At 45.8% G+C, this 26,413-nt stretch overlaps 1 protein-coding gene across 13 annotated transcripts in view; it reads left to right on the top strand.

The window, feature by feature from the left end:
- Positions 1 to 111: 111 nt before the first annotated feature.
- Positions 112 to 26,413, top strand: part of LOC114862155 (membrane-associated phosphatidylinositol transfer protein 2-like) — a 34,754-nt gene continuing 8,452 nt past the window's right edge. For 2 of the 13 annotated variants that reach the window (XM_029162206.3, XM_029162203.3), the window contains exons 1-17: positions 112 to 719; positions 13,520 to 13,760; positions 17,068 to 17,282; positions 17,910 to 18,031; positions 18,465 to 18,698; positions 18,821 to 19,156; positions 20,383 to 20,478; positions 22,272 to 22,376; positions 22,466 to 22,530; positions 22,775 to 22,846; positions 23,435 to 23,679; positions 23,857 to 24,046; positions 24,131 to 24,250; positions 24,327 to 24,541; positions 24,641 to 24,816; positions 25,088 to 25,258; positions 26,104 to 26,256. In XM_029162206.3, the coding sequence (XP_029018039.1) occupies positions 13,683 to 13,760; positions 17,068 to 17,282; positions 17,910 to 18,031; positions 18,465 to 18,698; positions 18,821 to 19,156; positions 20,383 to 20,478; positions 22,272 to 22,376; positions 22,466 to 22,530; positions 22,775 to 22,846; positions 23,435 to 23,679; positions 23,857 to 24,046; positions 24,131 to 24,250; positions 24,327 to 24,541; positions 24,641 to 24,816; positions 25,088 to 25,258; positions 26,104 to 26,256 (2,593 nt within the window). In that variant the 5' untranslated portion in view covers positions 112 to 719; positions 13,520 to 13,682. The other 11 variants (XM_029162207.3, XM_041072298.2, XM_055511663.1 and 8 more) reach the window with 10 other exon arrangements.

The following is a 26,413-nucleotide window of genomic DNA, read 5'->3' as shown; positions in this document are numbered from 1 at the left end:
ACTACCAGTGCAGCGTTTCATATCGACGGGACGACTAAAAACACAGTCAAACAAAACGTGCATTAAATCGGACCTTTATTTCGAAAGTATAACCGGAAAGGTCTGGTGTACCCGGGCACTCTTGACGCTGTTTCGTGTCGTGCCTGAAAAAGACTGTGAAGACTCGCGGCGGCTCGGACTTGAGGAGTGACAACTTGCGATGGTGAGCGCTCCTCTGCTGTTGGCGCTTCCCTCTTCGCGGTTCTCTGGACGGAGGCGGCAGCTGCGCGGCTGAACTCGGGGCCGTTTGACTGTTGACTGACGACGCGGCCGCCCAACTCCTGCGGTTGCAGACTCAAGGACATCTAACGCTACCACAACGCTCGCTGCCTCGTCCCTGTCCGACGAGTAAGGAAATAACGATGTGCTCGGACGTGAACGGGCGCAGACGCGGCGGCTGATGCCGCGTAGCTAGCGCGCCGCCGGGGCCGATGATGAGCCTCTACGTGCCGTCTGTACGTGTCGTACCCGCGCCCCTTCCTGCGCCGAAGGGCCACACGGTCGGCGGCTGACTTTCGCTGCGCTCGCCTCGGCTATGACATCGTTTCCTGCGCCTCTCGGCTCGTGAAGGAAAAAACCCGCGTTACGGTGGAACGACGCGACCGCGGAGCCTCCCCAGACGAGCCCGGCGAGCTGTGACCGCGGCGGCGGCGGAGCGGCCAGGGGCGCAACACATCCAGGTATGTGACGAGCATTGCAAGGCATCAATTTATCATTACCGTGCTGCCACGTTGCTAGGTAACTAACTGGCGGGTTTACTCGCGTTCAAACGTGAACATGCAGCGTCACGTTCCGTCGGTCTAGTTTTTGCGAGGCTCTTGGTGCCGTCGGCTGTGGGAACTAACTTCTAGCCGGGGGAGCGCGGCGCGTATGCCGCCCTGCCCGCCGCCGCCGCCGCCGCCGCAGCTGCGGCCGCTGTGATGCTGCTGCCGCTCTCCCGCCAGTGGGTCTCACGGGCTGCGCGTGTTTTTATTTAGCCATGTCGGCACGCGCTGTGCCCAGCGGCACCTGAGCGCTCCCCAGGTGTGCGCCTTCATTCACGGTTTGCAGCCGCGAGGCTGCGGGCTCAAGTGGAGACCTCTGGAGCTCCATGAGGCTCCCAGGCATCGGTAGGAATCCACCGGGCTCCACGAGGCCTGGGTGAGTCAGTGCTGACCGTGGGGCCCGTTGTCCCGATGACGGCTGTGATGCGAGGGGCAGGAGCGGCTCGGCTTTATCTCCATCTTGGCAGCACAGCCCAGTTTTCAGATTGACCGTGGTAGCGGCCCATGCTCTGCCTAGTAACAAGCTCCAGCCTGTGCCCCGCACGCGCTGACGGAGGAATCAGAGCACGGAGGTCACACGTGGGATGGGTCGTGTTGTTTCTGTGACCAAAGCCGCTTGCACGAATATGCACCCAGGGTGTAATTTGTGCCTGGCGTGCTAAAACACGCGTTCTGCATTCTTGAAGCCGTGGTTTTGAACTGTTGTGTAACAGGCCCAGCGTTATCTGAACTCATTAGGTGTCTAGTTTTTCACCAGAAGCCACGCGCACCAGCGTTCGTGGTGTAACGTTTATCTCACAAAAGCTGCTGAGGTATTTATTTCCGTGCTGCGAGCCGCCAGACTGTAAACATACTTGCTGACGTTGTGCTGAAGTGCTGCTGGGACGATTAAGGGCAGACCACTTGAAGTTGAAGGACGCCGATTACGGTATCGCCGGTGACCCCGAATCCCTCACGTGACGGTGCCACGCGTTCTCATACCTGTTCTACCTGTTCGGACCTTCTCAGTCACTACTGTACTCGCCACCGCTCCTCACTTCTCCTCCCACCAGAGGCGTTGACAGATGTGGCGTGTGTCTCCACAGCAGCTTCAGTGGAGCCTGTGTCTGCATTTGTTCTGTAAGAACAGTTTATTTCTACATTGACTATTAACTGTGGTTGTTAATTTGTATTCAGAGCCATTTGCAATGTTTGATTCTTTATATGTAGCTATCGCTGGTCCTGACTTGGATTGATCACTTTCAGTGTCTAGCCACAGCTCTCTGATCCTCCTTATTTTTTTTTAAATATATTTTTTAGATGTGCACACTCACAGATCCAGGGAACTCTCACATGATATAAGGGATTTGTTGCTTACATGGCGGGTTGTTGAACTGTTATTGTGCAATTTAATTTGCTGTCGTGTCAAATTCGGCGTGCATGCATTTATTAACCGAAGAGCTAAGATTCCTGCTGTCGTGTTCACGCGTCACAGTTCCAGACGTGTTCCCCTTCTGCATTGTTCTTATTACCATTACACGTGGATGCTTTATGACCTATTACCTCAAGCAAGTTCCGCAGCATTGCAGACGTCCAGACGGGGCACAGAAGGTCACTCTCTGATTTCGTTTGAGTCCTAACTACCAAAGATAATTATACGTTGACATAAACGCACTTCCAGCAGGTCTCAAACTATTTTTTTTATGTTATTGTTATTTTAGGTAAATTCAAACTTACTGTAAACAAAGATATTGAATTGCATAAACTGCAGATTGCGGTGCTCATCGGCGACGCGCTGAATTATTAGCACTCACTACCCAAATGTTACTGTAACTGTAGTTGACAAGACGGCTCGACAACCTCCTGATGATCGGGAGGAAACCAGCGTGAGAATATGTAAATGTGTGTGCTGTAAGTCTGGGTGACTGTAGAGTGGAAAATTCCTGACGGAGGAGCCTGTAGCTTGCGAGCATGTGTCTCCGTTTGAGTATTCATAGCAGCGACTGGAATCCTTGTGTGCGAGGTCTGCTGTGTTCCTCCAACAACCCTCGATTTGCATACGATTTTCTTATTGCATAAGTTAGTATTTGGCAAAACGATTACTAATGGCATCTTGGTACGAGGCTTTTGAGTGGTGATGTTTTAGCCGGGGAAACGAGAAAAGGCGCATTTCCTGTCAGTTGAAGTTTGAATGACGCATGTAGCTGCTTACCACATCTTTTGGTTCCATGTCTGTACCATTCGAGCTGATTATCAGATGAGATGTGCAGCAGAGGAAGAGCAACAACACCAGGTTCCTACACAGTACGAATGAGCTGCCGAGCTGTTTAAAGGGAGATCACTGCATGTTTAACACGTCTGAATGTGGTTTCAGGTCATTTACAGACTCTGCATGCTGTAGTACTTCATGTATTCATTAGCTTGTTTGTGTGGTAATGTGATATTTTCTTAATCCTGTTGCTCCATGCTCTCGCTTGTTGAACTGTTGTAATATCAGTATTTCTCCACAACAGTCTTAAAGCGGAGTCCTGGCTCTCGTAGACCAGGCGCTCAGCTGACGTGGAAGTCCACTGCATGCTAATATTCCGCATTCTGTGTCCCACCCACCATATAAAGACAACCCCTATCTGAAGATGAGATGGCAGCATGCGTTTAATGGCTCGCTGATAAGATGCAGTGGGTGGTGACTGAGCTAGAGCAGGTCTACAGCAGGTAACAAACCCTGGCCTACCTTATCATTATGAGTAGCTCACTTCTTCATATGCTGGTGTTTGCCTTTTTTCCTGTGAGTACTTCGTTGGAGTATTTGTGAATTTGATTGATTCTGAAGCTTAAGTAAAATGATTGTATTTAAGGTAAGAAATTACAGTTGATCTTGTTATGTTAGACTATATAGTCTAAATAACTGCAGGGTCCAAATGCTCATAACCTGGCACTTATTACTTTGACAAGTCGGTAGAACTTGATTCTTATGGATGCTGACAGCACCTGAGGAGATTCTAACATGTTTCAAGTGCATTTCCTATCAAGATGTCCAAAAATCTGCCTTATGAAGTATCCGTTGGTTCATTGTTGGTTTAGTGTCAGTCAACACAGCCGTTTGCTGGAGCAGGAAGTGGCACCAGTTAAATGTGACAGTGGTTGCTCAAGGATATGTGCAATTGTCTCCACTGTTACCATGAGGCTGAGCAGTGACATGTTGTGCTAACAATGCACATTATCTAAACAAATTGTATAAGCGATGATGATGTGCGCGCTTGTTTCAGGGTTCAAATCCATATTTACTTGTGTAAGTCCCCGGAACTCAACAGAGTGTTTGTCACAACCTGATGTTTGCTTTGAAATGAGTTGATGATGAAGGATACGAGGAGCATCACATTCTGTGTTTGTTCACTGCACCACACCCACACCGCGGCTTGTACTGCTCAATACCAGGGCCGAGGATACAGACGGAGGAAACGCTCCCTGCTACTTTATCAATAGTAATAGCAACATATCCATAACGCTAGGCATTCAGTTTCATGTAAGCTGTGTTGGGCAGTAACACAATAATCCTGTGCTGTGTGTTCATTTATGACAACCAACCTAGTGTGCTTATCTGCCATAAAGGAGCAGTGTAATTGTCAAATCTAATTTTGGCTTTATTGGAGTTTCTATATGGTTGTGTAAGGTCTTTAACCCCTCACAATTTACAATTACATTGTAAAGTGCCTTGTGACGACATATTGTCAATTGGCTCCATATAATTAAAACTGAATTTATTTTTTTTTAATAACATGGTGGAAAGATCCCTAAAATAAAAGCTCTTGTCCTGTGTAAATTCATGGACGCATTGCCAGCTGGCTGCTTGTGTGATGGTATCACGGTCTAATTTATTGTGAGGAAACAATCGGGCGTCATGACATTATTCCAGGCGAGCCTCCATCGTGCACCTGGCTGAGCTGGGTGGAACATTGTGTATTCCCTGCACCCTGCACGCTCAGGATTGTCCTTCTCCCTCAACTTGCCCTCACATCGGCGCTCTGTAAACAAGGCAAGCGATGGTGATGTTGGCGATGAGCTGCCGACGGGGAAGACGTGGGGTGCGACCTGCGCCCGTGCATCCCCCGGTGAGCCGGCTGATGAGTGGTGCTAATGCTCTGATAATGGTGTCGTCTGGTTACTGAGACAAAGACCGGCGCTTTGTGCAGATCTGCTTCAGTCCCCTTCCCTTTGGATATTAGTTTTTAGCAATGTGGGTGGACTCCAGAGAAGAGCTGGGTTCTTTTTATAGCCTCCGGCTACCTTCCTGTGTCCCTACTTGAGCTTCATTTTGTGGAAGAGGAATGAACTCTGTTATGTGCATCCTGTCACGGAAGGGATTTTTTTACCATGATGTTTATCAGGCTTTTGCACAAGGTGAACTTGAGGCTGTCACACCATCTCTAATAGAAAACCCCTTGCCTGGCTTGCATACAGACAGATGGAACAATGTCTGCTGTTTTGAGGCGTAGGCTCATGTATTGGCTAATGTAATCTTTAAGGAGGATAGCCTGGTGTGATTTAGGAAGGCTACTTGTGCCACCACTCCGTCAGACTGAGGATTAATTGTTAAGCTCGCTTTAACCATCCAAGTCCATTAACCATTTTTAAACTGTTTTGTTGCGCCCAACAGTTTTTGCGTCAGCATGGTCCATATATGCCGTTTTATATTTATTTGTGTTGTTTCCCACCCACAACCCCAGCAGCGCTCTCTGACTCACATGGATCATGTAAAATGAAAGCGACAGCACTGCTTCATGTCCCTTTTACCCACGCTCTCTTTCTTTTCCATTGGACACAGACACCTGATTTCTCCATGGCTAAAAATAGATTCCTTAAGACCCTAACCCACCCCCCTCTCTGCCCCCTCACCCCTTTCCCTTTTTCACTGCTGGTACACGGGGCTTTCATGAGGAGGGCTCTCTGTGTTATGCCCATTCTTTTCATGTGCTAGACAAAGGCCCGCGTCTCCTTTCAGAGTGCTGTGTGTCTGTGCAGGAGTTGTCAGAATCCTCTATGGTATAAGAACGATTGGGTTTCAGATATTTACAGGCTTTGGCTCCGACAAGAAAACCCAAAGGCGATAAGGACTGGTCTTCCAGAGAACAAGAAACTTGATCTCAGGACACCATTGAAATGTTAGCCGAAGTCACAGAACTATGAGCATCTTTGAAAATGGCCTTTTATGGTCAGTTAGAGAGACGGCGTCTGCCTCTGGTCACAGGGTAGAACGATTTCGGGAGTTTATTCATGCTGCACAAATGGGTTGGAAGTGTTTTACCAAAGAGCAGCAGGTTTTTACAACAAGCTTTCTTATCACTGACAGTTAATGTACTTTGATACATGCTGTCCTCTAAATGAATACAGGTGTACTTGCTGAACTGATGACTCAGGGACTGAACACAAAGCTGCACACAACATGAAACCACAGAGAGGTGGAGATGCTTGTGTAAAGATCACACTTGTTTTGTGTGAATTACGTTTTTGACTTGAGCACAGAGGTCAACAACAGATTATTTTCATTTTGCTATACCTGTGAAGTGTTTACTGGTTGTAACCTGAAATTCTTCTGAATGGATGCAGAATTTACTAAACACCTAGGAGAGGTGTAAAAATGACTTCCAAAGCATTAATCAGCTAAATATTGGGAAAGTCCTCTAATTTTTAGGGCATCAGTTAGTCTTATCTTGACATTATTATTATTTCTAGACTACAGTATGTCCAGTAGACTAGATGAAGCACACAGATGTAGTTGGGTTTCTGGTTTGTGTGCATTGTGCATTACATCATTTTATACTAAAAGTTGGGTGGAAATGAGCAGTAGTGATGAAGAACTGAGAAAAGTGAAATTGGTGACAGGGAAACAGTAAAAACAAGTCTCAGCCCTGGCAGAGTCTGGTCTCTACTTTCCTCATCACTCTGACTTCATCTTGGCAACCAATAAGAAAAGGCCCCTCTGTGTCTCCATGGTAACCCCCTGTTCAAGCAATGATGGAGAGAAGAGGGGTGGGAAAGGGAATACATTTTGGCCTTAAGCAAAACATTATTCCTAACAAGTTTTGTGGAATATAATCTATTTCCTGTCTTTTTTTTGACATACAGTCGGCTCCACCTGCAATTTCCCGGTGACAATAATTTTCACCTGATAAAATACAAACAGTCATGATCTCGTGTTTTTACTGACCATGTCTATTGCGCCTACAGAGCGATGGCGGATAAAGTAATCGCAAAACTAGGCACCTGGTATCAGTAAACACCCACTGCTGCAGCCGCATGTCAGCAAACCTGGAGACCTGTCAAAGAAACAAAAATGGTGGTGCAGGTTGAAAACATTCATACCCTGTCAGTGTGCTGTTAACAAGCATCATCAGCCTCACAAAAAGAACAGAACATCCACAATCTAAAGTTGTGAAATTAATGGTCACAAATTAATCTCAAACAATTTAAATAGTCGTCCACATTTATAAAAGTTGTCTGTTGTCGTCTGTGCTCAGGAGGCAGCAATGCCCCAAACAAAACAGATGTGGCATCCAAGGCAGAACGACAGAAAGGAAGCCATTTCTTTCCAGTCCAAACACTGCAGCATGCTTGAATATTGCCTTGACACTTTGCAATACTACTGGGAACATGTCGGGTGGACAGATGAAACAGAGACAGAAGTATTTGGGGAGAACAGATGGGTCTCTTTTTTTTTTGTATGGGCTAAATGAAGACAAGCTTTAATCAGTTATCAAAACACTTTTGCCATTATAATGTGTTCCATGATCATTCTGTGTGTTTAATGAGTAAAGTTGTCTGTGACTTTAATGAAGGTTAGATCAGATTTTATGACTAGCTAATTTAAAATTTAAATAGAAACTAAATTAATTAATTTATCAGGCTGCAAAATGTTTGGGAAATTATGCTCATTTTCTATGATTAATATACACACGTTCAGGCCATTTTTTTTACTTAGGCCATTTGCTGTCTGTTTGTTAAATTTCAGTTTGTCAAATAACTGTGGTTAAAGTTTTTGTTTGTCAAATAACTGGTTAAAGTTTTCTTTCCCCTAAATAAGTGTCTTCATAGTTATAACAAACTAGTTGAGGGTCAACTGAACCATCCAGGTTCAATAGTTGCTTAACGTGAATGTCCCTGGATTCTGCAGAGAAGTCTGTCTCATCATTGTTGTATTCCATCTAGTCCAAACCTATTAGCAGAGCCGAGAGGCAGTACTGGAAGCCCATTAGTTGTTATGCCTCCAAACCTTCCTGCCAAGCTTTTGTGCTGTCACATTAACAGGAGGATGTTGATCTGTATTAGCATCTCGTTGCTACCGAGCCCTCACAGAAGGTGAACAAAATGTTCGAGAGAATGTCTGAATGTGCTAAAGCATGTCCTGCCCTTTGGTCTGTGGCCTCCATGACTTAGCTAATGGGACGGTCAGAATGTTCGGGTCCTGATGCTTCCCTTGTATCTGTCCCACTTACGTAAGACTGGTGCAGTTAGTCTGAGTGCTCGGAGAGAATGACATAGACGGGAGATCCTCCTTTAACCTTGGCACATAACTGTTTAATCCAAATATAATTTGCATATAAGGTCATCTAATTTGGGATTTCGGAGTGAAGTGTGGCATTGATTAGAGATAGAGTTGCTATGTAACAGGAGCGTTTGGGAAAATGGGGGCGTGATGAGCACCACTGTGGCACAAAAACAATAGTTCCACTTATTAAATCGGCTCAAAGTTCTTAGCATTTCTCAGCAACATTTTAATTGCTTGCTGTTGACAGAACGACTCGGGCAAAGCTAACTGACTTTCCTACCCTTAGAACCAAGTTTAAACTTTGAAAGCTGTAGCTGCTGATCATGATAACGGCACATGTGGAAGTTAAGTGAGCTGCTGCAGTCAAGTGTGTCGTCGTCCCAATTAGATTTTTGCCTTAAATGTGAAGAATGCCTGGTTCATAGCTCAGGCGGCTCTTAACTAAAGGGCATTGCTTTTAGATGATTAACAGTTTGTTTGTCTGGTTAGCTGTTATCTTGCTTTGCAGCAATGTTCCCTGCAGAGTTGAGCTTTTCTCGTGATGCCACCCTCTGCTGTGTTGCTCAGGTTCCTAACTTCTGTGAGCGAGCGTCATTTTTAGAAGCAGCTCTTTCTTGCAGGGTTACTGTAGGAGGAGGAAGATGAGGAGAAGAAGGAGGAACACAGTGGAGGAGGTGCTCGCAGTGTGTGGAGTATTTTTAGATCTTTACTCATCATCACAGTACAAGGAAAGAACAAGGGCAGGCTGAGCAGCCCACCTCCTTAGCCTGTGGAGCAGCAGGGTCCTCAGGGACAGTGATGGACTTGTTCTGGGGGCGGTAAATGGGCTTTGGTGTATTGACACTGTGACACAAGATGATCAGGATGCGCCACAGTTTATTTAAATGTAGCTTTTTTTTATTATGTGTCTGTGTGATCAGACCTGGGGAAGCTGCGTTTTTTTGTGACATCTGTGATGTAAATTAATGAATCCATGTTACTATTTAACATAGCTGAATTTGTATTAATGCTGTTTTTTAATTAGTTGATTAATCTATACTGACAATTAATATATTTTAATTTAATATACAGCAATTTCTTTACTTCATTACAATCTACATTTAGCAATTTAACAGCGACAGGGTGTTTATCAATTCTTAATTGCGTTCAGATTTCCCTAACAAATCTTTTCTTTATACCTTAGTCCCTCCCACTATAAATATGTAGAGAATTGCCAGGAAGAGACCCGAGGAAACATGAGAGGGTCCTTCCTGCTGGGAGGTGACAGTGCTAACCACCAACACCACTCCGCTGTGCTGCCCTCATTAATCATTCATCGACAATAGGATTATGGGGTTTTGTAGAACAGCGTCATGGCTATTACACCGGTAATTTAAACAGATGCACATGATGTAAATATATTGCAGGTTATTTTTAGACTTTCCTGTCTCAGTGGCGATTATATTGGTTGTGGAAAATTACATAAGTGAGCTAGAAACCACCCTGGGGAGGAGCGGTGCTCACTGGCATTGAGACCTACAGATCCACGATCCATCCATTATCCACTGACGATCCAGTTACTGCTTTTTAGGTTTCTCCATAGTTTCACAATTGGCCATTAAAGCTTTTAAATCCACACTGCACCTTTTGGAGCGATGTGTACAGTAGCAGTCTACTCTGTACTCCATGTTGGTTTCTCTTGTATGAAAATATTACCTCATTATGGGGAAAAAAAAACATCAGCTGGAAGCATGAGTCAAACCTTAACAGTCAGTCTACACAGTCTGGCACAAACAGCAGCACCTTAAGCTTTTGGAAGTTTCAACTGGATTGATGGATGAACCCATCAGTTCAACAAAGGCCAAGGCTGTGTGTGCCACAGTTGTCCTAGCTGACGCTGGCTCTGCCAGGCCAATGCAGTGTGAAACTGATCTAAAGTATTTTAGGCTCTCCAGGGACTAACAGTTTCCACTTGAAGGGGTCCGGCCTCCAGGGAGTCACGAGGAAACTCCTGCCCCTCCTTCCAGGTTCTCTGGGGTTTATCGCCTCCACTGCTGCATGGGCTCAGAGCGGTGCTCTGTAAAACGGGGCTAAATTTAAAAGGTGAACCACCATCCCAGAGTTTGGGGAAAAAGCTTCCCGTGATCCGACCCCTCCCCCCGAGTATCCTGCTTTGTGTTGACAGCAGCTGTTGCTCCGTGTCCACTGGGCAACCTATAGCTTTAGAACTTCACGATGCTCCGCATTGGGTGGGTCATCCCACCTCCCATTACTGATTTACTGGACCGCCTGAAGGGCAGATAAGCCAGTGTTTGCTTAGTGGTATAAGCAACTTTGGTCTGTTTAGAACATTTAGCCTTGTTTAAAGGTTAACACCTGTGCTCATCTTGCCCTGGTGTTTGTTTATCCTCCTCCAGTCACAGATGTAGCTGTGTTTGCAGGCTCCTTCCTGACATCTGTAGCAAAATGTTTAATATGTTTAACTAGACCAGAGCTGCTGTGTCTGATTTGTTCCTATGTTTAGCATTAAACATATTATATTTTGTGTTGAAACAAATCTGAATGATTTCAAATACACGCTCTTGCCTGCAGGACTGTTCATCACCTGTGATGGCTCGGTCTTGAAGTTGCCGATGGGGCACGGTCCTGCCGCGGCGCACCACTCCTGCAGCGGGGCAACAAAACGCTGGTTGCAGATTTGTCGGAACAGGAGCAGGAACACTGGGGGCTGCTCTGCGAAGGGCGCTGTGCATTGGTGTGTGCTGCTGTTGCGTCACCGCCCAGCGGGAGGCGGTCTGTATTTTTAGAAGGGAATGAGCATATTCTCTGAACAAACAACGTCAATCGCCCTGCTTGCGTATGCTAGGATTATTGTGACCGGGCTATTTTGGGCTCTGCGTGTGAGAGTGCTTTTTTCTGGGTCAAGCATGGTGCCAGTCCTCTGTCGAGGCCGCTGGTGGATTGTGCGTTACAGGTCCTGTGCTGTGCACAGCATCTGCATCAGTCACAAAGGAAAGACTCGGGCAGAAATAGCTTTCAACCGTGCAGGAGTTGGAGCTTTTCAGGATCTGCAATGCTGCTGATACAACTGCTTGTAGGGGATCATGTAGGAGATTTAATAATATATGAATATTCTGGTATCTTCAGATTTGAACGCTTGTGATGTAGATTCAATTTAAAATGATTGATATCCTGCACCAGCAGCTTCTGGCTTTTAAACGTTATAAATGGAAAGAAATAGACTCAGAGTAACAGAGATGAATTTGCAATAAACATAATATTATTTGCAGCTACAAGAAATAGTGATACTGTCATAATGCCTTCTGACAGTTGGGAAAGTAATGAGTCTACGTCAGAAGGGCTGCCAGTTTGTGGCAGCTGGCTGGACTTGGATTCACAGTGGACATTCTGGAGCAGACAATAAGTCGGTGAAAGAATCTGCTTTACCATGTCACACTGAATGACTTCCAGACCGGCACAGCTGTCGCAGAGACGCTGGCCAAGACGAAATTCTCCCAAGTTTGTTTCAGCATCAGTTGCAATCTGCACTCCGTTTTGCGGACACGTTGTTCAATGGTTTATTACGGTGAACGAGCGCTGTGACCTCCCGTCACCTGAGCCGCAGGCCTCTCCTCAGGCCTCTCATCTAGCCTAGTTCTGCCTCAGTCGTTTTCCCCAGGGTGCAGTTATTTCCAGCAAAACGTGCTGCTCTGGTCTGATTTTGTCAATGCCTCTGTTCTTGTGTGTAAAGCAGGGTTTTAATTTGGGAGATGCACGGAGGACGGTGTTCCCCTCCTTTAACAAGACAACCCTCCAGTCTGTTGGTGAGCACCTGGCCCGTGTTGAAGTTAGACAGACTGCAGCCTCACTTGGCAGCGCATGTGTGAGCTCGGTTTGTGTCTTCAGCGGGCAACGTCAGGCGCGAGGACTGGATGTGGGCTGAACCCAAACCCTTGGTTGTTTCAGGAGTTTCACTAAAGCTGGCCTTTGTCTGGGGGATATGTGACGCAGTGGGAGTATTAGCGATTCAGCTGGCTCCCTGGGCTCCAGTGAGGTCCGGTTCCTGCCCTAGGTCAGAAATATGTGAAATTTCTGGTTATGCAATTTCGCCACATTTGGTCTGTTAGGTCGGTCAGAGCTAGAACCGCGCTGTCCCTGCCTCACTGATACTGTACAGTACTGTACTGTACTTTCTTCTCTGGACTCGTTCACTGGACGTCCAGCGGACGTATCAAAACACACACTGGGCTTTTCCTTCAGTAAATTCCTGTTGTTAAATTATTAAGTGTGGAGACAAAAAAAAAAAGTCAACTAGTGTACTATGAGCCATGGGTTCTTCTAGTGGCTCGCTTTCCTTATTACCTCCTCCTCAGTTAATGTCACCTTAGCCAACACGTGTGATATTTAATTTAGATAAACTCCCACCTGAGCGCATTGCTGTACATGGACTGATCGGGTTTTGCACTTGCTTGGCTTTCGAAAGCTGTTCCTTCCTTAGTTGTCCAAGCAGACTTCTGCACATCGTGCCACCCACATGGTGCGTATGCACAGCCCACACCTTCCCCAATCTGCCCAGTGGTTTGAAAACAGTGCTTTGTGTAATTCTTAGGCTGCTATTTGTGAAACCCCAATCATGCGTAGGGGGCTTTTTTCCACTCTTATGTAATGCTTCTCGCTCAGCTTTAATCCTATGCTAAATGAGCCCCTCAACCGCATGTGACCACGCTGAAGGGGTTGGGAGAGACAGGTTGGCCGTCAGGACCGGCCAGGCGCACACACACACACACACACACACACACACACACACACAAGGGGCTGTAGCCTGTGTATAAGAAGAGAAGTTTATCCTCGGAGGTTCTTTAGTTGGACGCGAGGCGCTGGAGCGCGGCGTAACGCGGATGCGTGCCTGAGTGCCAAGGCTTCAACCACACATTGGCTGAAGGAGATCTACAGAAATATCAGTCACCACGCTTCTCACTTCACCTGTGTGTGAGCGATGAGAATGATTCTCTGTCCTCCGCGAGCAATTGCCTTTTTTGCGATGTATGCTGTAGATTCTTGAAGCCGGTTTCTGCTTTTGATCGATGAATATTGAAGAACTGTTTTTGGTCTGGACTGTTCCAGATTCATCTGATTGCCTTTATTTTTAAATACATGCTGATTATTTAATGCTAACCTTCCTACCTGACACTTTGCTTTACTTCTTCTCTGACAGGAACTATCAATGTGGACCTCAGCTGGTGATTTGACAAGTCGCGTATAGGATCTTCAAGAGTCCTTCCTGTCCCCTCTCCCCCTCCCTTCCCTCTGTCTCTCCTTTCCCCATTCCTTGTCAATCTTCTCCCAACCCCCCTTTTCCTCCTTTTGTGATATTCAACATGCTTATCAAGGAGTACCGCATCCCCATGCCCATGAGTGTGGAGGAGTACCGCATTGCCCAGCTCTATATGATTCAGGTGAGGCCACATCAAATACCTCCACCACCAAACTCCCCTTCACTCAAACCAAATGATGCACAACATACGGACTGAACAGACTATTAATGAGAATGTATGAGAATGTAAACGCACAAATGTGATTGCGGTGTGTTCAATTAGGCAATGATTGGTCACAGGATTTCCGACCCTGGTGGAACTGTGGAACAAAGAGAGCTTGTGTGCCGATAGATTATCCAATTTAAACTCCTGCGTGTTTCTCCAGGAGGAGGGTGTGGGCAGCAAACTCCAGACCGGCAGGTTCATGCAGCCTTTGCACTGTGGTCTTTAACATGACATGTGTCAGTGATTGGTTTAATCCAGTGGTGCTATAAGATGCAATTCGAGTAACAGAGAAATCAAAATAATGCCAAAAGGCTGTTGTGTAAATGTGCACTTTTAGACATTAGGTGCCTCCTCTTTTTCTAAACTGTATTGTCATCTGAGGCAATTTTGCCCAGCACTAATATATGGAGTTTAGCTGCATGGTTATGTAACACACAGAAGTAGTGGTTTAATTTTTGTTGAACAGTTGGTTAAAATTACACGTGTTTGATCAAGTGGAGGTATTTTGCTGGAAAAACCTGTACTGTGAACTGACTGCAGTAGCGATGTCGGTGAGGGAGATTGTCATCAGGAAGTAACGACATAGTAAATGTACAGAAAGTTTCTAGTGAAGTGTGAAAGTGAGCGCTAAATATGCAGATTTGCATGAACTGACCTTTCTAACCAAAGCGATCATATAAAGGTTACTCACATTCCACCTCATGCAGTATTTATTTCGTCCAGTTGAGTTAAGATGCAGCCGTTGGTGAGCGGATTCACAGGAGAGTTAAATATTTAGGCCCCGTGTAAGGAAACCCCAGCATGCCTTAAAGTTGTTGATTCAACACGTCAGGCTGTTAATCCTCCAATGAGCGTCTGTTTTGACAAATGTCTAAAATGCATGTCCACCCATTCATGTGACAGCAGCCACAACTCTACAGACTCACTGTCAAACTAGTCACTGCCTCAAACCTACAGATACAAATCCTCGCTATTGTTTTCTACTTTTGCTGTATTGGACAGTGTGTTGAGAGTTATGTCTAACTAGGTCTAAATAAGGGTTTGTTTTGTCCTGTTCCTCTTCATGGCCAGCGTCAAAGAGGAATTTGTGCGGAGATAAGTCTTGCTGATATGACCACTCTGAAGTCTTTAAACAAACCCCATGAGGAGGAATTCTTATGAATGACCCATAGTTACCTTTTCCCCTGACCTCACCATGTCTGAACAGCCTCGTTGCTGTGAGCCCGCCGTCTCTGTGGCAACCATGACATCAGCAGCATGCCGGTGGTCAGGTTTTGTTCAGGAGACGGAGTCAATCAAAAGAGGAAATGGAGGATAAAAACAGAGGCTGCGAAGGAGGCAGAGGCAGAAATGAGAGAGAGGGTGGAAGGAGAAGACGGCGCTGTATTCTGCGTAGAGAGGAAATGAGGATTGTTCTGGTGTCTGTGGACGCCCGTTCTTCGTTGCTGTACGTTACCAGGGCAACTGCAGCATCTAGGCCTGCCTGGCTGCAATACATCCCTGGTGTAAGCTTTGTAGATGGAGTCTGTGCCTTAGGAGAGCATGGCCATAACTGCACCTCCGGGCAGAGCCCCAGCACGTTCCTCTCACTCTCTCTGCTTTGCCGTTGCAACGCGCCGTATTATGAAATAGCTACGTGTAACTTTATTATCGCTGCATAGGGACTTGCAGTAATGTATGAATCAAACGCAGAATGTGTGGGAAATTAATTATGAGAGGGTCTCGCTGTGTCTCATTCATTCACACGCATCCATCGTGTTCTGACTAAGCAACTGTATGTGTGGAGCAGGAGTGAAAAGCAGCATCAAACAGGAACTGGGCCTCACTAGGCCGATGACAAGCAAACCCCAGGGTATGACCTGCATCCTGTCTAGACTGTAGCATTGAAGGCTTTTTTAGTGCTAGCTTTTATTTTGTAGGGGTTGTTTATAAGGTGGGTGCAGGAAGGGGAAGGGGGGGGGGGATTCAGGACTGTTGTTTTTATGTTTTGAGAGACAAAATGGGTTTGACAGTTGGAGGGTGTAGAAGAATCCAGCCTCCCTCCCCCATGAAGGCAGCCTTCGCGCCTGCAGAACCTCTTGAAGACTGTTTGCTCATTTCTGTTCCCCCACAGGTACAGTTTACATCTGCACACAATCAACGAGGCCGCTGTTTTCATCAGGAGGTTAACATCACATGGAGCGTTCGTTCAACTTCAGGCCTCTTATTTACTCCCTTATCTCTAATTTTGCTGACTGAACCCTAACGAGGTTTTCCTAGTTCTTCTCCCGGTGAAAGAAATAGGTCTTGTATGAGAACTATGTGCTTTCGATAGGAACATCCCACACTTATTTTTCTTGTTTTACTGTATAAACATCTAATTTAAAGCCTTCTTCCGTTTGATAATAAATCAATAACAATTATTAATGAAGCATTGGCCATATTAGATGTCTAGCATTAAAACAATCTGTGAAGATTAATGTACATACTATATACTACATTACTACACTGTAAAGGTGACATTTAGCAGAAGCACGGTATATTTCAGCGTTAACTTCCTGTCTCGTGTACTGGCTGCGTGTGCGACCAGTTTGGGGTCTGTGCTGTGTCTTTGGCTCTACATCTGGGCTGTTGAGAGGCGAGCGGGTGGCTAATGAATGACCTGTCAAAGGTAATGAGGTCTGGAGTGCTGGATGCCACATGGCTTCCTCCTCCCCGGTTCACTGATTCACTGCTTCGCCTGCCTCTCCCCACTGGGCTGACTGACGAAATCTGCTCCCTGTTATCGCTGCGCTGCATTAAATACTGCACTAAACGTGCTCGTATGTGAAAGCCTTGACAACAGCAGATAAGAGACACAGCACATTATATTTCTATCATCTGTGACATTTACAGTCGTTGCTCCTTGCTCCTTGTGATTTAGTATTGTCAGCACTTGGACTATGGTCGCCCATCTTTCCGTTTGACTGATTTCACAACAATGACAGGTGCTTGGCAGAACATTTCCATGCCACATATTTATGTCTTTTCTCCTTCGCTGCATTTGCTGCACCCAGCTTCTCTTCCTCTGCACCTGCAATGCAACTATAGGAAAGGTGTGCCTGTGTTTTGTTGTTCTTAGTACTGCTGCAAAAAGGCATTGTGCTCTTTAATACCTTCCAACAAATGTTTTTGACTCAATAACACTCCCTGTTCACTTTATTTAATGATAACAAACCGCCCCATTGCGCTGTTCTTTCTCCAGAAAAAGAGCCGAGAAGAGAGCTGCGGCGAAGGGAGCGGAGTGGAGATTCTAGAGAATAAGCCCTACACAGATGGTCCAGGTGGGACGGGCCAGTACACCCACAAGGTCTACCACATTGGCATGCACATTCCTAGCTGGTTTCGCTCCATCCTGCCCAAAGCAGCGCTGAGGGTTGAAGAGGAGTCCTGGAACGCCTACCCTTACACCCGCACTAGGTGAGATGGGCACCTGCACGCCCCGTCGAAGTTGGCCGAAGCCTCACGTAAAACCAAACGTGCTATTTAAGTCCTATGAACTCTGTCTGCATGTGTGTTTAGCTGCTGCAGCTGGTAAGTTAACAAGAAATCAACCCCTCACCTTTTCAGAATACAGCCAATAATTACAACCTTGTGAGTAATTCTGACATCCTGCTCCAGCTGCTGATCCTCAGTAAAATCAAAGGCCAGTGTAAAGGTTCCACGGTCCTGAGCCCGTGGCCAGCAGTGCGTCTAGGCTGTTGGCTCTCGGGGTGTCATTCTGCCTGTGTGAGCCCTGACAAACACAGAGACATGAAGGCACTTTAAAAAGATGTGCCCTTGACTATACTGTCAGGATATTGATAGACTGCAAGTGCCTGTTGACACGTCTATTCAACCAATGACAGCTTCGCTGCAGACACCTCAGATGGAACAGATGGGCATGGCTCACACATCTCCTGTCCTCAGCAGTGACAGGGGGTTGTCACTCTAAATAAGTTAGTATAGTAATAATTCTGAGCCATGTGTCTGTGAATGAACCTCTTGTGCATTGTTTGAACACTTGGCGTTTGCCTTTTAAATAACTGCGTTGCCTCTTCCCTGCAGGTACACTTGCCCCTTTGTTGAAAAGTTCTCCATTGACATCGAGACCTACTACAAAGCTGATACCGGCAACCAAACAGATGTATTCAACATGTCTGTAGCAGAGAGGAGACAGAGGACTATTGGTGAGACCATGCAAATAATCCCAAATATTATAATATTTATTATATAATAAACTTTAATGGTCCAGTATATAGCAAGCCAGTATAAAGTCTCTAACACGTATACTAAGCTTTGCAGTAATTATTTGATGCGAGTTTGGCCTGATGGTGCTTTTTCCTTTCGTCTCACAGAAGCAGCAGTTGAGGCCCACTAGTGGCATTTTAAAGTTACTGCATCTGTTTTTCTTTGTGGTTGGAGCATGTTTGGCCATGAATATTAATGCGTTTATAAATATTATGCATTGACTCAGGTGCAACATTGACTGTAGTTATGTACGTGATCTTAAATACATTATAACATTATCACCTGTAGATCATTAATCAATAATACACTTGGCTATGATTATTATTATTATGATTATTATTATTATTATTATTTATTTTTTATCTTTGACAGACCCAATCGACATTGTGACAGATCCAATCCCCCCTCACGAGTACAAAGCAGAGGAAGACCCGAGGCTGTACAAGTCAGTGAAAACGCAAAGGGGTCCTCTGCAGGATGACTGGATAGAAGAATACAACAATAACCCAGGGAAGACCCCTATCATGTGTGCCTACAAACTGTGCAAGGTGGAGTTTCGCTACTGGGGCATGCAGTCAAAAATCGAACGCTTCATTCATGATGTTGGTAAGAACAACCAGAGACGTCTTTCATCTAACGTAGTGGGGTGTTGCGTTTTCTATTGGTGACCGTTCATCAGCTTTGCGATGTTCAGCGTGTGGTGTGCATGTTTTGTCGTCTCTTCCTAGGACTGAGAAAGGTAATGGTGCGTGCTCACCGGCAGGCCTGGTGCTGGCAAGATGAGTGGTACGGCCTGACCATGGAGGACATCCGGCAGCTGGAGCTGGAGACTCAGCTAGCGTTGGCCAGGAAGATGGCTCAGTTCAGCCAGGCAGAGGAGGCCACGGAGGCTAACGGAGGTACTCCGTCTCCAGACAAGGACCAGGAGGCCAAAGAAGCCATCAGCTCCATCGAAGCCGAAGAGGTAGTCGTCAGCTCAGGTGCGGAGACTCTGCAGCCGCGAGGTATACTCACCAAACAGTGGTCCACCTCCTCCCGATCGTCCCGCTCATCCAAGAGAGGAGGTGAGGAGCGAACCATCCTGTGTCCACCTGTGTCACCTGCATGTATGTGAAACCGACACTGGTGAAAAAGTTACCAAGAAAGCCCACATTAAGGGCTTGTTTAAATTTTCATACTTTTTTGCCGTAGTTCCACAAATATTCTTTCTTTACACAGTATCACTTGTATGTTTACGCATCAACAGGCCTTGAGCGCTTAATTCTGACCGGTCACGCCTTATTTTACCTTGAAGGGTTAGCACAACTAACAGCAAAGCCACATTGTTCCATAAACAAATACAGGTGATTGTGACATTTGACACCTGTCCGTGCTGGAACTTAGTATGTGAAGGATTCGACAAGGTCAAGCTTGTGCAGACAGAGTAGCACTTTGCATTTTCTGTTTGCATGTAAGCCTGTGTTGCTGCGTGTACAAACCTGGGAACAGGTTCATCTCATTAAAGGACTGAATGTATTATTAATTAAGACAACAGCAGACAAATGAAAATCATTACTGTTGTGTTGTTACCCACCTCACTCCTTTTTCACCCCTGCAGCTTGGTGAATTTTACCTGTGCTATTTTTAGCAGCTACTTTGACATCATGAACCACATGTGTGCACACGGATATCTCCAGTGTCACTGCTGCCTCGAGGCTGCACTAACCGTAGCTGCCACACGGACCCCGATTCTCCTCCCGCGCTTCACCCCTGAGGTTCTCTTTGGGGCTATTTTAGGCAGCAGTGCTGACATCACAGACCAGAGGAGGCTGACGCTGTTTGAGTGAAGCTTCCCTCCACTGCTTCTGCTTCCTCCTATGTGCTGACAACTACAGCTGTGCCCCCCATCCCCCCTCAGCAACCTAACCCCTCATAGCGACGCCTCTCTTCCTCCGCAATAATGATATATCAGACATACACTGAAGACGTGTGACAGACAAGACCTGCTTTTAGTTTCGCCATGTTCCTCATCTGGCATTGAGTTGTCGTGTGCTTGAAGCGTTTCTGTGTTAAACTGGGTCTAACTTTTCGCACACACACCCTGCCCACCGAACAGTCCATCTGTGATGAAGCAGTGAACCACAGAGACTGTTGCATGTTTATATAACACTGTGTGTGTAAGTGTGGGCTGGGGGAGATTGTGCAATATTTCTTTGTTTTAGTGTGTGTGTGTGTGTGTAAAAAGGGAGACGGGCTGAAACACATGTCACCACGATAACAGTGAATTTTTTGTTCATCTGTGGTTTTCCAGTGAGCCCGTCACGTCACAGCATCTCAGAGTGGAGGATGCAGAGCATAGCACGAGACTCGGACGACAGCTCAGATGAGGAGTTCTTCGATGCCCATGGTAACCACAGCTTTGAATTGGATTTTAAGGCTGAATTTAGGCCTAGTGTTGTTGCGTGTGTTGCCGTGATAAATCTGCTTGCTCCCTGCTCTCCTTACTCTCCATGCATCTCTTCTGCATCTGCAGATCAGTTTTTAAGCTTCCCAGATACCCAGCATGCTTTGGGGCTGCAGCTGAAGTAGGTGGTTGTGCTGTGACACCCATCCTCTCTGCTGGATGAGTTTGGCCATGGACAGCTCCCATGACATCAAGTTTCAGAAATCACTATTGTCTGAGCCCATGTGTGACACACACACACACACACACACGCACTGTAATAACTGTTGTGGTGTCTGAAGTTGACGTATGGATTTACAAATTCTACACTGTAGAGACAACCTCATAAAAAATAAGCAGTTGGTTATTTTAAGTAAATGAATGAAATAACTGTAAAGATGTTCTTTGTGAAACTACTTAAATGAACATGAGCATGTGTTTTTTAGCTTGGATGCATAATATGATGGAGATACACAAATCAAACTTGGAAGCCGGCCGCCTTGGCTCACATTTCCGCTCATGATTTCTGTCTTTAAAGTGTGTTTGTGTCTGTGTGGTAATCATCTGTTCTAAACATTTGAGATGCATGTCTGTGTTTATTATTTAACTGTCATGTTCCTGTTTACAGGCCAGCAGAGAAATTACCTCATAGTGTAGATGAATAAAGCTAAGACTTAGGAGGATAACCTAGAATAGATCTACAAGGTTTAATGATGGAGCATTTCACCCTGTCCACCATGTCCACATTCACTTGTAGTGCAAAAGTATCTGGAATAAAATCGTATTTATTGACTTGAAAGAAAACTATTTCTGAAGTAGCCACTAATTCAGTTCACCTAGTGGTTTTAATATTATGAGTACTGGTTCAGCTACAGTACATGCATACATACGGTAGTAAGTTGTGATGTTATGTTCTCACACCAGCATCCAAGTTTTGTTCATGCTGATTGCTGTAAAGCACATTACTGAAACGGTCAGTTTAAAACACCTATACCTTAAATGATAAATAATAAAGTGGGCAAAAAAATTAAAAGCTAAAAAAAAGAAACTGTCCCTTAATGCTGAACAGGAGAGCCCTTGTGTCCTTTCTTGCCTCTTCTAACTTTTTTTAGAAGCTAGAAGCTGACTGAAACCTGCAGGTTAGTCTTTGGTTGCACAGCGAATGAGAAGCAATAAAATTATGTCCATTTTCAATAGTTGTGTTATTTATTGTATTTGGAGTAGATTCGTAGTCATGAGTTTGGTGTCCTGAGATTGTTCCAGATCCTTATATACAGTTGTGTCATCAAACTGTCTTTGCAGAGCTGAGTTATTATTTTCAAATATATTATCAAAAACCTCTCAATTTTATGATTTATTATGGAAAAATAGTTATGGCGTGTGTTTATAATGTGATTATATTTAATTAGCCTGTACCTCAGTTATCACTTCAGTAGTTTATAACTCCTTCCTTTTAATTACATGTTTGTCCAAAATATACTCAAATAATCAAAAACTCCAAATAAATTGTACCTTTTCATTTTTGTATATCAACTATTGATACTAAAACCTAATGCTTTATAATACTTTGTGCCAATACTCTTTGGGTTTACATGTACAGGCCACAGTGGGGGCAAATATTATTTTCTTATTTGACAAGGTTTTGAGGAAAAAATATATATACGTCTTGTGTTTTATTATGTAACCGGGGAAACTAATGTGACCCTAATTAGATCAACCTGTACACTTTAATTGATCACAATCCGTTTGGTTTGCAGAGGATCTCTCTGATGGCGAAGAGGTTTTCCCTAAGGAAATTGCCAAGTGGAACTCTAACGACCTTATGGACAAGATTGAAGCTGCAGACACAGAAGAAGCTTCTGGTACGCTGGCAGCCACGCATGTTTTATCAAAGTGCCATGCTGTTGTATTGCTCAATGCTAAGAGCCTGTGTATGTCTGTGGATTTCTAGGAGAACTGCTGAAGGAAATGACTGTGGATTATGAAAGAGCAACCAGTGAGGAAAGACTAGATGAGGTATGTGTGCCAAACGTCATGTGCATCCACGCAACGGAGTCGGCCTTCAGTGATGCAGGACCATCTGAAATAAATACTCCTGGAGACCCATTTACAAAAATGCCCTTCAGAATCCAGAGCTTGTGTTGAACCTTATTTAATTTTAGTTCAGCTCTGACCATGAACAAGCTCAGTGTTTCATATCAGGCTTGTCACCAAGTTAAGGGCCGTTTGTCCCTGAGCCTGTCTGTGCTCTTGTGTTCAGATGCGTGGCTCTGTTAGCGGCCAAGCCGATAGTTCTCCCATTCCCACCATCTTGGTAACAAGGCATCAGTCAGTAAGTAAAAAATGTGGGCGGCTGCAGCTCCGCAGCCACGTCTGGAGCTCCTGAACAAACCCAGTACTTCCAGAACCTGCCCTCCCCCCCGTGTTTGCCCAAACTGAAGTCCGTGTGTCCTCCTCAACCTCACCACCCCCTGTTCAACTCATGTGTACCTGCAGCAGTGGCGTCGAGTGCACATACCGTACAGTGGCGCTATGAAAATGTGAAGTTTTGGATCGGCCGTGTAAGACAAAACTACACATTGTGATTGTGTTGTTTTCTTGAATGTGACTTGTCCTCAAGAAACATCGTCCATGTCGGCTGTTAGTTGAACAGGAGTCCAGCTGCAGTGTAGTAGCTTGTTTCTGTTATGTTTCCTTATGGTTCTCCTCCCCCTCTATGGATGTTTCATGTTTGAGGAAATGAGCTTTAACATGCAAATTGAAGAATGTAGTGTTTTTGCATAATTACAAAGGTCTTATAGTTGATCTGTGATTATGTTGCTCCTACTCATTTAGCATGCTCTCAATGGCCACGCTGACAAGGGCTGTCTGTAAAACTACTTCTGTGTTCCTACATCTTCTCTCATTGTGCTGTCCTCAGGAAAGTTCGAGCCAGCAGTGTCTGCAGCCCTCCAAGATCCATGTGCTGATCTTGGTTCTGCACGGGGGGAACATCCTGGACACAGGCGGGGGAGACCAGAACAGCAAGCAGGCGGACGTTAACACCATTAGCACGGCCTTCGAGACGGTCATGCGCGTTCACTACCCCGCTGCTCTGGGACGCATCGCCATCCGCTTAGTGCCCTGCCCTGCCATCTGCGCCGAGGCCTTCTCCCTGGTGTCCAAGTAAGACACACACACACACACACACAAACACAGATTTTTGTGCAGGCTGCAATCATTGTTTATAATGAGCGTTTAATGGCTGCAGCTGCAGCTCAGCACTGTTGCCTCATCTTCCTGTGTTCATCTGTTATTTTGATTTTTATTCTTAAATAGGTTCATTTCTGTCATTTGTAACAGGCTGAGTCCTTATAGCTATGATGAGGGCTGCTTGTCCAGCAGTCAGGACCACATTCCTCTGGCAGCTCTGCCCCTCCTGGCCACTTCTGCTCCACAGTACCAAGAGGCCATAGCCACGGTCATTGTCAGAGCCAATCAGGTGTACTCAGACTTCATAAAATCTCAAGATGGCGCCACGTTCTCTGGCCAGGTCAGTAGTTAATGTGAACTTTATAGATAGTGGTGTCATGTTTTTTGATGTGATGATGTGAGTGCTAATCTTTGACCTTTCTAGGTCTGCCTCATTGGGGACTGCGTTGGGGGAATCTTGGGTTTTGATGCCCTGTGCAGCAGCAACCAGACAGTGAATGAAAGCCAGAACAGCAGTCGCAGGGGCAGCGTCATCAGTGTACAGGTAAGACGCTAAACAGTCAGTGCAGGGATTTGCTTATGTTACAACTGTTACGGTGACTCATGACTAACCCCTGCAGGACCAGGACCTCCTCTCTCCTGGCATCATTATCAATAGCGGACAGGGATCGGCGTCTCCGACCCTGGAGGGCAGCCGCCACCTCAGTCGCAGTAACATCGACATCCCTCGAGCCACTGCCAGCGACGACACCAAGAGGCAACTGCCACGCAAGAGAAGTGACTCTTCCACCTATGAGCTAGACACAATAAAACAGCACCAGGCCTTCCTCTCCAGGTGTGTGAAACGCAACATGAGAGCATTTGGTACCAAGCACATACATGCTTTGTGTGCTATGTTTAATTGCTTGGGTGGACATGGCCCTGTTTATTCCAGCTTACACTCCAGCGTCTTGCGGAACGACACAGCCTCACGCAGGTCGAGCAGCAGCACTATGTTGGATGGAGGCTCCCTGGGGAAGTTTGATTTCGAGGTGTCTGACTTTTTCCTGTTTGGCTCTCCACTGGGCTTGGTACTTGCCCTGAGAAAGACCGTCATCCCTATGCTGGATGGTAAGCTACCACAGCTTCATACTCAGGATTCTGAGCTTCCTTTGGTGCAATAAAGGATAGAAATGTGTACATGCCATCTGCCAAATAAATTCAGGTTTGCTATTAGTATGATGACATATCTGCACATTTGGCCTGACACTGAGAGTAAATTGTTCCTGTTATTAACATTATGGTGCTAGTGGCCTTGATGCTGTTAATCCTCTGTCTAACGGGAAGCTTCTTCAGATTCTCTCTGTCTCCTTGCTGATGACGGCTGCCTCTCTCCCCCTAGTGGCCCAGCTGCGGCCTGCCTGTCAGCAGGTCTACAACCTGTTCCACCCAGCTGATCCCTCGGCCTCTCGCCTGGAGCCTCTGTTGGAGAGGAAATTTCACCTGCTGCCTCCCTTCAACGTGCCGCGATATCAGCGCTTTCCTCTGGGAGATGGAAACTCGGCCCTCCTGGGTGAGCACCGGGCCGCATTAATGGGTGTTAACGATGCAAAAGAGACGTGACGACTTAATTTCTCCTTTTGACACTTAACACAGATGGTAACTCACTGTCCCATTTCTCATGAATGCATATCACAGCCAACGTAAACCTTAATGATGCCTTATAAGCACACTGTGACTTCCTTTACACAGAAAACATTGCCTCCAAGAAAAATGAAAAATTTTTCTGCTATTTGTGCTTCAGTGTCTTTTGTAACAGAGTTTATTCATCTAAATGTGGTCATGGTCCTGTTGGTGGTCATTATAGTGGAGTAACCCTTAGAGCCTCACGCTGTAGCAGAAATCTGTCCTATGAGCAGTCGACCTTTGGTGGTTTCTGAACCAGAAACCAGGGCTTTTTAAAAAGTGACATATGGGGGAATAGGCAGGAAGATACTTTTTAATGACTTCAGAACTAAAGTGATGACTTTCATCAAACAAGCTGTCACTGAGCATCCTAGTCTGTCTTGTGTAACTAATCAACAGTAAAGCGGTAAGGTTTTCAGTACCAATAAATAAAAGATGACTTTAAGTGAGGAAGATGGAAGGTTTAACAGCTGCTAGACGTGATGTCGCAGACAGGCTTAAGGCAGTGTGACTTGACAGTAGTGGCGTTTGACAGGAAGTGGGCTTAACTAAGGGCTTGACTCTGCTTTCTTGTCCCGCGTTTAGTTGTTCCTGCTTCATATGTTTTTGTGTCTTCCTTGTCTTCTTCTCTTCTTCCTCTCTCGGCCTCCTGTCTCCCTAATCTATGTACCTGGCTCTCTACCTCTCCACCCCTGATCTCTGCCCCTTCTGCACCTCCACCCCCCTCTGTAGTGGAGACAGTCCAGAGCAACGCTCAGCTGCTACTTGACAGTGGGCCTCCTCTGTTCCTTCGCTGTCAGGAGACCATCAGTGAGACCTGCATCCCTGTGCCTGTGCTAAACTGGCAGGAGGCCTCCCTCAAAGCCACACCCGTCACTATGGAGTGTGTGTAGCCTCTCCCATTCACCTGCGTACTGTACCTCCTCATCCCTATCCACTGTGCTTCATGTATCTGTTGGCTCCATCTTTTCTTGTTCTCATGTCCAAGACGCTCAGATGTGTCCACTTTTCTCTTAGAACGTGTATTAGAAATTAATGTCAT

Source organism: Betta splendens, chromosome 9, assembly GCF_900634795.4.
Source record: "Betta splendens chromosome 9, fBetSpl5.4, whole genome shotgun sequence".
NCBI lineage: Eukaryota > Metazoa > Chordata > Actinopteri > Anabantiformes > Osphronemidae > Betta > Betta splendens.
This window is presented reverse-complemented; position numbering and strand designations above follow the sequence as displayed.